This window comes from Zea mays, chromosome 3 (genome assembly GCF_902167145.1).
Source record: "Zea mays cultivar B73 chromosome 3, Zm-B73-REFERENCE-NAM-5.0, whole genome shotgun sequence".
Lineage (NCBI taxonomy): Eukaryota > Viridiplantae > Streptophyta > Magnoliopsida > Poales > Poaceae > Zea > Zea mays.
The window spans coordinates 33,892,953-33,905,605 of record NC_050098.1 but is presented as its reverse complement, the minus strand read 5'-3'; the positions used below and the strand labels follow the sequence as shown (position 1 = coordinate 33,905,605).

General features: G+C 42.3%; 1 protein-coding gene, 1 long non-coding RNA gene and 1 other non-coding gene across 3 annotated transcripts; 1 reads left to right on the top strand and 2 right to left on the bottom strand.

Moving 5' to 3' along the window:
• The first annotated feature begins 519 nt into the window (after positions 1–519).
• On the top strand, positions 520–1,910 carry LOC100273387 (Nuclear transport factor 2 (NTF2) family protein). Its single transcript, NM_001147824.1, has 4 exons — positions 520–972; positions 1,083–1,197; positions 1,325–1,376; positions 1,500–1,910. Exons 1-4 carry the CDS (start codon positions 525–527, stop codon positions 1,560–1,562), a joined length of 678 nt encoding a protein of 225 aa, NP_001141296.1. The 5' UTR covers positions 520–524; the 3' UTR covers positions 1,563–1,910.
• Positions 1,911–8,295: 6,385 nt separating this feature from the next.
• On the bottom strand, positions 8,296–8,369 carry TRNAI-UAU (transfer RNA isoleucine (anticodon UAU)). The gene has a single exon. It is a non-coding gene; the product is annotated as a tRNA-Ile (tRNA).
• A 2,139-nt stretch (positions 8,370–10,508) lies between these two features.
• LOC118476645 (uncharacterized) lies at positions 10,509–11,917 on the bottom strand. The gene is made up of 2 exons (XR_004857114.1): positions 11,841–11,917; positions 10,509–11,649 (listed from the first exon to the last, which is right to left on the bottom strand). It is a non-coding gene; the product is annotated as an uncharacterized lncRNA (long non-coding RNA).
• Positions 11,918–12,653: the final 736 nt, after the last annotated feature.

The following is a 12,653-nucleotide window of genomic DNA, read 5'->3' as shown; positions in this document are numbered from 1 at the left end:
GGGGCGCCATTCTCACTTCACTTCCGCCGTCATCTCGCATTCAAACGACAAGTGTTAATTTTATGAAAAAAAACCCTCCCCCCAGGAAGGGAGGTGGAAGATGTTCTTTATAAAATTGATGATGTTGTTACATGCGACACGAACGTCCAATGTACTGTACGTACCGCTCTAAGCACCCGATACCTTCCTAGCTAATATTATCTCTGTTTTTCTTTATTTGACGTCGGATAATATAAATATACACTTAACATAACAAACGTTAAATAAAAAAACTGGAGGGAGTATCATTTATCTTGTGATGTTATTTTTTCTTTTTTCTCAACAATATGTAGTGTAATAGATATTTTTCTTAATAATACTTATATCCAAAAGTTTGTTTTGTATGAGACGCTGAGTGGTGGCCCCTACCTTCCAACAAATATTTGACGGTGAGTCGGTGACAAGTAATAGCGGGCCGGAAGAGATAAGGCTCCTCTTGGCAACAAAACAGCCGGTTGGCGTGCCGCGTGCACGCCTGGACGACGATGCAGCTCCAGCATGGCCCTCGGCCTGGAGTGGCCGGTGCTGCTCGTCCCCGCAGTAGTCTCCCCCGCCGACCTAGCCTCCCGCGCCGCCGCCGCAGCAGCAGCAGCACGACCAGGACGACGAGGACGGCGCTGGTGGTGCTAGTAGCCGCGGCGACAAGAGACGGGGCCAGAAAGACGACGGCGTCGGCCAGCAGGGCCACGGCGGCGGACGTGGTGAGGCAGTTCTACGACGGGGTGAACCGGCGGGACCTGGCGGCGGTGGAGCCGCTCATCGCGGAGGGCTGCGTGTACGAGGACCTGGTGTTCCCGCGCCCCTTCGTTGGGCGGGAGCGTGTGGTCGGCTTCTTCGGCGAGTTCATGGGGACCATCAGCCCCGACCTGCAGTTCGTCATCGACGACATCTCCGCCGAGGACTCCGCCGCCGTCGGGGTCACCTGGCACCTGGGTACGTCGCTAGCTAGCTAGCTAGCTGTAGCCTGTAGCTCGCGGTGCTGCTAGCTGCTGGTGGTTGCGGCTAGCTGATTCGGGTTTTTGATGGGGATATGGACGGTGCAGAGTGGAGGGGGAGGCCGTTTCCCTTCAGCAGGGGATGCAGCTTCTACCGCTTGCTCGGCTCGGGCTCGGACTCGGACGCGGATTCGGACTCGGAGCAGCAGCGGCTGCAGATTGTGTACGAAGAACAGCTTCATCATCTGCTCTCCTCTCCTCTCGCGTTCCCTTTTTGCAATTTGCAGTACCGTCCGAACCCAACTTCCTGATTCAAATCCGTACTGACATGAGATGGATCCATCGATCAGGTATGGTCGAGACTGCGTGGAGCCGGCCGCCAAGCCCGGGGATTTGGCACTGGTACGTCGTAGAGCTCGGGCACTGACGCACATGTTTGAAAGTTAGCGGCTGCAATTGCATTGCTTTCAGCTTGTGTTTAGTATCATCTCGGTGGCGTTAATACATGGAAGTTTTCGTTCGCAGGTAATCATCAGGGGAGTGACATGGATCCTCGAACGATTTCCGAGCCTTGCAAGCAGGCTCTGATGACCCCAGGTCCCCAACCGAGGCAATAGCTACAGGATACGCTACGCATGGCTTTGCTCTCGAAAGTCCAGTGAGATCGAGCTAGCAGACGTGTATAATGTTCTACAATTAATACATTATTCTAAGAAACTGGCCAAACGTATGTCTCGTCGTGACGAAAAGAAAAATAAAAATATAGGCCCAATTACTTTTATTAAATAGGAGTGTATAGTTCTGCACCTAAGTAAGAGCTTGTTACTATACAAAAACTGACTATTAGTAAGATGAGATGTATAGTTTACAGTCGGTCTACCGGCTAAACCATTAACCTTGCTCTAATTTTATATATATGCAAACATAAATGTATAGAAAAAGTTCGAGCCTGATGTTTGCGGAGACCATTTCCTCACACGGACTCTGGAGCAATAGATGTTTGATACATGCTAGGAAAGCGGGTGGAAGAACGTAGAGAGAACACCTATGGATGACTACAAGAACACCTATGGGAGGGATCAATGAGGAAGAAAACATTGCCAATAATGATGATGATGATGGCTGGGATGCCTGGCCAGTCCAACAAGTTCAGTCTCCCGAGCCAGTGGTAAATGCAAATAATGTGGAGGAACAATTCAGCTATCAGCTTTCGGGCCTTGAAGATCTGCCTTCTGATGAGTCTGTGGGTTTCTTCAATGACATCATAATCCCATAAGGGATTCATTTCCCTCAGGTGGAAGCCCCTGAGCCTGCTGATGCGGTGCTATCATTGCTAGCCTTCCCTCCAGAGGGTATGCATTTGGAGGGAAACAACGACCAGGGGAGGAGAACATGCAAATAGAAGAAAACATCAATGTGGGCCTTATGCAGCACTTGGAGCAGTCCAACCCTGATCCTGCATATGAAGACTACCTGGCTAGAAAGCGTCTTACCTCTTGGGCTGATTTGTTCCCTGCCAACTCAGACTTTGTCTCTGTCCCAAAAGTGTGGGCTGCTTTTTTCATGGGCCTGTTATTGAGGTCCGACTCCTTTGACTGGGCCAAGAAATTTTTAATGTCAGGTGCTATCTCTGCCCTCGTTGAGCCCAGCATGGAAACCGTCTCTATCAAGATTCCCCCCAAGTGCCTGCCCCTCCTAGTCACTCATTCCTGCAGAAGACGTTAACAGGAAGAAGCAACCAATTATGGTTGATACTGAAGTCAGAAGGAGTGCCAGACTTCGGGATAAGGCCAGAGGCTTCAAGAACTGCTCAAGGATTGGGAAAAAATGTTCTTGTTGTGCTCGTGTCTCTCCACCCTCCATTTCCCACAAAATTATTAAGAAGCTTGGAGCTGAATTTTGCAAAGTAGACCAATCGAAGCTTAACCTCTTGATGCCCTGAACAGCTCCAGGACCACCAGCAATGCCATTCAGAGGCCAAGTGTTTCCTCCAGCAGCAGGAATGAAGTGCCTAGGGCGCTTGAAGATCAGTTGGAGGACTCCAATGATGATGATGATGTGGGGTCTTGCGCCCCTGCTGAGAAGTAAGGCTTAATGCCTTTCCCTTGGGCTGTGCAGTTTTATCTGTACCCTTGATGTTGGAAACTTTTGGTGGTTATTTATGTATAATTACATGATAGATGTCTATGGTGATGCGCATGTGGCGCATTTTTGTTTGCCACAACAAACTTTGAAAGAGCTTATGGCTCTTTGGTTGTTGGCATGGATATTTGTGATGTTTGGGACTTATGTCGTTTGTTCTTTTGGTCTCTCTGGAAAACTTCATGTATGGCTTCATTGGGGAATTACTTCATGCAATCTCTGAAACTTTTATGGTTTTCTGGATATATCTTTCTATGGGCTTACTTCTTTATGGAAAACTATTGGTGTATGTTATGCATACCGGTGTTTTTAGCGCAAAGATTATTGTTTCACTATGGCTAATTCTCTTCAGAATATACATCGGAGCTTGAAAATTCTGTCACATAACATCAGAGGAATTAACTCTGACACCAAATGGAACTCTTTGCGGAATAGCATTATGGGAACTAATTGTGACATTCTATGTATCTAGGAGACAAAGAAGGACTCCTTTGATGATTCCTATATTCGTTATTTCTGCAACAGATCCTTAAATAAGTTCGTTTTTTGACCTTCTATTGGCACATCTGGGGGTTTTATAACAATTTGGAAAGGAGCCATTTTGATGCTGAGGTGATAGAGCAGAACTCTTTTGGGCATACGATTTTATTCCGCACAAAGCTGACTAATCAGGTCTGGTGGCTCACCAACATTTACGCCCCATGATCCCCTCATAGACGCGAGGACTTTCTCTCCTGGTTCTCTAACCTTGAGGTTGATGATGAAAATCTCTGGATCTTTCTTGCGACTTCAATATGATTAGATCTCCTAAAAACCGCAACAAACTAGGAGGAGACCCTCTTAGAATGTTGAACTTTAATTTGTCAATCAGTCAGCTGGGCTTTCAAGAAATTCCTCTCAAAGGGCAAGCTTACACTTGGTCAAATATGCAACAGCATCCTTTGCTAGAGAAGCTTGATTGGTGCTTTGTCTCGCAGGCATGGTCTACCAAATTCCCTGCTACTTCTGCTCATTCACTAGCTCGGGGAGCCTCGGATCACGTCCCTTGTGTGACCAATGTTCAAATTAACGTCCCAAAACAGCCCATTTTCAGGTTTGGAAATTATTGGTTACAACCTTAAGACTTTCATTCAATCTTCCACGACTCTTGGGCTCAGCCATTGTTTCAGCCAGATCCAGCGAAAAGGCTCATGGCTAAGCTTAAAAGGGCAAGAAAAGCGATTCAAGGTTGGCAAAAATCACTCCCTAATCTAGCAAAGCTGATTGACAAAGGCAAAATGGTTATTCAGCTACTGGACTTCATTGAGGAAAGCAGAGATTTAACGATTCATGAATGGAACTTTAAAGATATCCTTGTTCACTATTTGCAAGATCTACTGTCTAAACAGCGAACTTACTGGAAATAAAGAGGCCAAATCAAATGGGCCACCTTGGGTGATGCTGGCACAAAGTTCTTTCACGCAAATGCTACTGTCAAACATCGTCATAACCTTATTTTGTCGCTCAAGGATGCTAATGTCAATGTCGCCATCTCTCATGAGAATAAAGCATCTGTGCTTTTCCAAGCCTTCATGGACAGATTGGGCACCTCTCAGCAAATGTCTATGGTTTTAAATTTATCATCCTTGATTCAGCCGATTGGTAACCTGTCAGAACTTGAGATCCCCTTTTCACATCAAGAGATTGATGAGGTCATCAAAAACCTGCCAACAAATAAATTGCCAGGTCCGAATGGATTTAACACAGACTTTGTGAGGAAATGTTGGCCAGTGATTGCTCCAGAATTCTATGAACTATGTGACAAGTTCTTTGAAGGTTTAATATGCATGCATAGCATCAATGGTTCCTATGTGACTCTCATCCCCAAAAATAGCTCTCCTGCTTTAGTTGGCGACTATAGGCCTATCTCCCTCCTTAACACAAGTGTAAAAGTGCTGACAAAACTTCTCGCTAATTGATTGCAGGATGTGATTACCAAGTTAGTTCACCAGAATCAATATGGTTTTTTAAAGGCAAGGTCAATTCAGGATTGTCTAGCCTGGGTTTTTGAATACATCTACATTTGTCATAAGTCAAGAAAAGAAATGGTCATTCTAAAGCTGGATTTTGAAAAAGCTTTTGATAAATTAGAGCATATAGCTATTATTGACATATTGAGGCACAAGGGGTTTGGAGACAAATGGTTGCACTAGATCTCAATGATTCTGGACTCTGGTACCTCAGAAGTGCTTTTGAATTGTGTCCCTGGGAAACGTTTTCACTGCAAGCGTGGAGGCAGACAAGGGGACCCCCTGTCCCCCCTTATCTTTGTCCTTGCGGTAGATCTCCTACAGTCGATTGTTAACAAAGCTAGTGATTGTGGTATCCTTAGGCTTCCTCTTCCGAACGCATGTGGAACTGACTTCCCTATTATCCAATATGCGGATGACACTATTTTGATAATGGAGGCTTGCCCTAAACAACTTTTCTTGCTAAAGGCAATGCTTAATTCATTTGCTGAATCTACAGGTCTCCATGTCAACTATCACAAATCCAATATATATCCCATCAATGTCTCAGACCAGAAAATGGAAATTCTAGCAAATACGTTCCAGTGCAAGATTGGATCAATGTCGTTCACCTACTTAGGGCTCCCCTTGGGACTAAAAAGACCCAACCTAGGAGCATTCCTTCCACTCATTCAGAAGATAGAGAGAAGACCTGCGTCAACTTATGTTTTTTATCTCAGGCTGGCAGACTGCAAATGGTTAACGCGGTATTTTCCTCTCTACCGACATATTAAATGTGCACCCTCAAGCTCCCAAAAACAGTGATTAAGCATATTGATAAATTTAGAAGCCACTGCCTTTGGAGAGGAGCATATATAAATGCAAAGAAACCTCCTCAAGTAGCATGGAAAACAGTCTGCAAACCAAAAGCTCAGGGGGTTGGGAGTCATAAACATAGAATTACAAAACAAAGCCCTCCTTATGAAGAACCTTCACAAATTTTACAACAGAGCTGACACTTTGTGGGTCAACATTATCTCGGCCAACCACTACAACAATTCTCTACCTTCAGATAAATCAGTACGCTCATTCTGGTGGAGAGACATTCTTAAAATTCAAGAATCTTATAAAGAGTTAGCCCGGGTGGAGATTGGAGATGGAAAAACAACACTCCTATGGCATGACAACTAGGATGGCATGTGCAAATCTGCAAGATACCCAAAACTTTGGTCTTTCGCTTCTATCAAAGACATCACTATTCACCAAGCAAGAACGACATCCTCGCATGAGATGTTCCACACTCCTCTATCTGTTGAAGCTTTTGAGCAGTTTCATGCTTTACAAGACTTATTGGCAAATCTTCCGCAGCATGATCAGAGAGACAAATGGCTCTGCAATGGTTCCTCTAGCCTGTTCTCCTCTCAGAAGGCCTATACTCATATGTCTGGCAACCAGTGGACCCACCCCATCTTCTCCTGGTTGTGGAAAACAAAATGTCATCCTAAACACAAGGTCTTTTTCTGGTTACTGCTTAAAGATAGATTAAATAACGGTTCATTCCTCAGGCAGCGATCTATGCCACTGGACTCCTACACTTGCGACAATTGTATTCTCCAACTCGAAGAGATGGTTCTTCATCTTTTTTTCAGATGCAACTTTGCTAGGAGATGTTGGCTCCTAATAGGCACCACACCGCCAAGAACAACTGATCTAATCAATACCCTCCTGATGATTAGAATGAGATGGCAACTTCCATGGAGATTGGAAACTATCATCATTATGACCTGGTGCATTTGGAAAAGCAGGAATAATTGGATTTTCAACGAGACCCCGTCCATGGTGGATGAGTGTCGGGAAATGTTTAAAAGAGAAATGAGTCTAGTGTGCCACCGAGTTAAGCCAGAGATAAGTGACAAAATTAGCAATTGGATTCAGTGTTCTGTATCGTAATCATCGTTTACTTTTCTGTAAACTGTTCATATTTGGCCAAGAAATAATAAAAATATTGTAGGTCCTCCCTACAATAACTTAACTTCAAAAAAAATCTATTGCAGCATCAACCATCACCCCTTGGCACTCACTAGCTTTATAGCCATTCTTTAATGTGGGACCACAATCTATTCTAGTTCAGTCCATGGTCAACTCAAAAATAATTAATAGAACACATCTACAATTTGCACCATAAAAACTAGATTTTATTTTTATAAATTATATCTTTTAAAAAACTTACATTTGATGTGTTTTTATGAACTATGTAAATTTTATTTGCTTAATTATGTACTGGGGACTAAAAGTTTGTAAAATAAAAGCTAATATGGCGTTGAGGTGGTTGCAGTCTCATAATAAAGGTTGTGCATTGAAGCGCTACGGTAGATAACGATTGACAAAAGTCGATGACACGGTCAGTAGTAAGATCCATAATGGTCACATGGGTTGAAATTTCATAGAAAACAAAGGAGAAGAAATTTCCTACCAGTTTACATCTATTTTTCATCCCTTATCTAGGTTGCATCTACCATTGGTATTTCCCCAAAAAACGAGTCTTAGCTTGACTACTATACCTTGAGTACAAAGACAAAAGAAAGGGTGTGTTAGCTTTGACTCGGCTAGATTATCTTGTGGGCTCATAGGCTAAAAAGGATACACAACAGATTTAGCGCAGCTAAAAAGGATGCACAACAGATTCAGCGCAGCTCGCTTGTGAGTGGACAGACGAAAAAAGATAGACCAAAGAAAATAATAACAATAACATGCACAACAAATTTAGCGCAGCTTGTGAGTGGACAGGAAAAAAAACATACACAACAAATTTAGCCTAGCTTGTGAGCGGACGTAGCGGAGCTTGTGACTGGAAATAAAGAGACAGACAACAAAACAAATTTAGACAGGACAGACCACATAACAATTTACGTTAAAAAAAGACCACATAACAATTTTAAATTTAGAATTGGTTGATAAAATAAAGACGGAGAAATAAATCAAATTTAGAGTGGACAGAAAATGGCAGACAAAAAGTAGATAATAAATTAATTTTGGTCTGGAAAAAAATAGATTTAAATAAAGACAGAGAAATAAATCAAATTTAGAGTGGACAAAAAAAGGCAGACAAAAAGTAGATAATAAATTAATTTTGGTCTCAAAAAATAGATTTAATAAAAAAAGTAGACAAAAAATAAATTATAATTGGATTATGGTCCCGGCGGGGTTTGAACCCGCGACCTTCGGCTCATAAGACCAACGCTCTGACCGACTGAGCTACGGGACCGATTTGTTTTAAACCTTTATAAAATCATTGATGAACAGAATGTTTAGGTGTCTCTGCTCTAGAGCTTAACCTATCGTTCCCTACTTGAAGCAAAATAAACCGGTTCAGTTTTTCCGGCGGGAGACAGTGGCGTGCCGCGTGTGGGCTCCGCTCTCCAGCACCGCCCTGTGCAGCTGTGCTGTGGGGACGCCGGGCTAGCTGGTGCCGGAGAAGGGGACAGAGGGAGGACGCCGTGGAGAAGAGGAGGCCGACCACTGCAGTCTGCGGGAGCGTCGGCTCGCCGGCCCTCCTCTTCGGGCTGCGGCTGAACATGTTCCTCCAGCGTTGGGACCTTTATAATTTACTAGGTAGGTGCCCGTGCGTTGCAACGGCATCCAATCAGGCATATATTAATCTTTCAATTATTCATACTTGCCACAGAAGTTAAAAAATAGTGTAAAACATAGATATGAAATAACAAATATCAATATGATATGTAAAATCTGTGTGACAATATAAATATATAATATTATTATAAATATGTCAACTCAAATAAAATCAACTGATGTCGAACAAACATTACAATATCGTATATATTATTTCTAAAGAATCAACATAGAATTACAGGAACATATAATATCATGGTAATTTATGTATACGGAGTACAATTCCAACTTTCTAAAGCTTATGTGGTGCTTCAAGGTGTCAGTCGAAGGGTGGTCCCTCTTGAGAGTGACATTAAGTTGCTCAAGCAAACCAGTTGTGGTGAGCAATGGTGCCGCTAGGAGAGATTCAACCTACTCGTCATTGATGAGGCATCGTCTTCCCACATTTGCATATGAGATTTCTAAACACCAACCTGCAAGGCGCCAGGGACAAACAATTATAATCAGGTAAACCAGGTCATCAAAAGGGGACAAATGCAATAAGAGGAGAATGTGTCATACTGAAAATAAGCATAAGTGAAACTTATTGTGGCACCATTAAAAATAACATTATTTCAGTCAGAAAGGATGCTAATCGACCAAGGTGAGAAAGGATGCTAATCGACCAAGGTGGGAGGCTGTATTGCTCATTGTTGAACAACCTGATGGAGAATTGTTGTAATTGCTCTTGTAGATGCACTTATAATTCTGATGCTCCAAGTATATCTCCTGAAAGATAATACATTTAGACATGAAAATACAGAAACAAATAAACAATATAGTTTGATCACTTTTTCCAAGTGACTTTCTACAAACCTGTGTAATCACAAAATATAGAGCCGAAAGTATTTGTTTTCATTTTTAAACACATAACTTGATTATACTTTTTTTGCATATAAAACAGACATAAAACAATCACTTGATCAACAACTACAATACACTTTATACATAATAAATCTTTGGGACTAAGAAAATCTAGAAGTTGGCATGTTGTTGTGAGCAAAAAATGGACAGACTTAATTTTTACCTAGATCATGCATCAAATTGGCCTTTATCTGCAATACATTAATGCATAATATATCTTTGAGCCTAAGAACATCTGCAAGTTGGCGCGTTGTTCTGAGCCAAAATGGACAAACTCAATTTTTACCTAGATCATGCAGAAAATTGCTTATACCTACATGAAAAAAAATCATTGCACGTGATGAAACAAGGACCACAAGAACGAAATAGGGATCAGATCGCCTAATCATGATGAGAAGATAACAAGGTTCTCAAGGGAAATCATCAACTGTATAGAATGGAAAACGAACTCACATGGTACAAATCAGTTTTGAGAAAAGGCACAACACTGTAATAAGTACCAACCCCTACAGAGCACCAAAACTCCCTAGTGCAAAAATCAAGCAACCATCACACAATGCAGCATCGTATGAATCAAATACCAGACAAGACTTTTGTCACCACAGAGAGGAAACAAGAGCAAGATGAGAGCTTAGAGCTCACTGATCAGCTGCACAACTAAGTTAGTAATATTATCATTTCAAAACAGTCCTGTACTATATGTGTGTTGTGGGGTCTTCATAGCTTCATATGGACTAACAAGCTAACAGAAACACCAACTACTTGGCTAGACAAGAAAAGAGATACTGACCTTTAATGGCTTCCTTGGGTATCTTGAAACCAAGGCTAATGTTCCTCCAGAATCTATTTCTACTTTGCTAGTGTTCACTAATGATTTGCTTGTATCATCTTCTGTAGTACATAAATGCAGCGATTCACTTGGGATAAGCATTGCTCGCACAGGAGCACCGAAAGGGTAAGCAGTAGTTATGCGCCCATCAGAGGATCCAAATCACATCACAAAAATGCACGAAAGGGTAAGCAGCAGGGACACACCATCAGCGGATCCAAATCGAAATGCAGCCAAGGGATGGGGGAAAGACGTACAGTCGAAATTGCAGGTGATCTACTATCGCAGGCTGTGGCTTCAGGATTCGAGAAACCTCCAACTCCGACAGGCTCGGCTAGGTGCCGGGGTTTTCAGTGGCCAGCAAGCATAGTAGTCGAGGTTGATGCTCTTGAGGACCTCCTGGTGGCAATCCATAGAAAACATTTAAACTCATCAGAGCTTGTGCACATAGAAAATGACTCACATTTTATTATTAAAAGACAAACTTCTAAATCCCCCAAATCCCAGGAACAAAACAAGGTTGTACGCTTTTGGGTCACCTTGTCTTCAACATTGATTTTATGTTAATCAATCACGAACCAAGAACCTGGACTACAGCTCCTAGCCCTTGTTTTGGTTTGATTCAGAGAATTAAATGAACTAAATTCAAAAGAGCAAATTAATAGATTGCAGACCACCATTGGGTGTAGTAAATTGCTCCCCTATTTTTCATCAAATCTATGGTTACACTCTATTTTTGCCAGCGGAAGGTGAATATTCAACAATTAAAATGCAGAATAGTGTAGCACCACTCACAAATTTTTATTTTGAGGAAGCGACGAGAGACTGTGCAGCTATGTAGTCACTTGTTTCTATAAATCTAAAACAAAAGAAAAATATTATGTGATTGCTAATAATGACATAAGTGATTCAAAGTGCAGGGGTGATTCATAGATAGAATGAGACATTCATGTTTCATTCTCTACACTCCCTAATCACATCGAAATTGACATTTCATTGCCGTCTCTAGTATAATGACACCGACACATACCTGTGGATCACCTATGTCACCGTCCGGTCGAGGCGCAGATGGCTTTTGAGGAGCAGATGATTTGGTCGAATTTACTGCTCACAACCATAGTATTTCAGCCCACCGTTACCAGGTGGAGGCAGCACCTGCCAATTCGCAATTCCTCTCCGTTTGCTGCCCAAGAAACATGTAAAAACAACGGATATACATTACAATGAGACAACAACCAGACAAATCTGAAAAAAAACAAATATTCAGATCCGAAACAAGAGAGTAGAATTACTACATCAACATGGGAAACAACTTAAGTGAAAAAATGAGGTTTCCAATTTTTAGGATTACACTGAATGTACAACAACTCCAACCTCTTTTCTTGTGCCTTAGCAGCTACACGAGCGCAAAGCGTCCAAAAAGGAGCATCACAAAATCTATGATTGCAAAGTAAATATGTCAGTCATTTTCTGAAAATGATACGAACCCAACCAATAAGCATATCACTGACTGAAACATTGAGAAATTCACATGACACGTGCAGTTGGCACACTCCTGATTTTAGTTTCAGCAGTCTTTGAAACGTAGGGATTTCACCAGAATTGTGAATTTCTTTGAAATGCAGGACGTGGATCAGGGAGTATAAAATTTCACAGAAATTTTTTTAAGCGGTAGCTCTACGGAACTATGGCCTATTCGATGATAGTCACCTCCTCTCGGGCCTCCTGGTGCTCTTCGTCCGCCGCGTCACCAAGTTCGGCGACACGGCCCACGCGGACCGACTCATCTTCCCATTCCAGGATCCGGATCCAAAACACGCATACACATTTTAGTTTTCAGAATGGTAACATGAACAATTCTGCCAAAGTACTGGGATTCAGAATGGTAACATGAACAATTCTGCCAAAGTACTGGGAGGGGGGTTGACTACCTCTTACCTTCTTCATAGTAGTAGAGATATCAGAAAAGAGGTTGCATTAAAGCGCTGTGAAATCTATGAGAAGTTTAGTGCCAGCCTACGCAAAGATGGCGAGCAGATGGCATCGAGTATCAACAAAAGTACACTTGTTTTTTATTGGAAAAACAAAAGCACATCTGTTGACAGGGACCAAACTGAATGTGACCATAGCGGAAAAGCGAATGAAAATAGTGACCTGTTGACTGCCCATGACACCCAAAATGTCAGC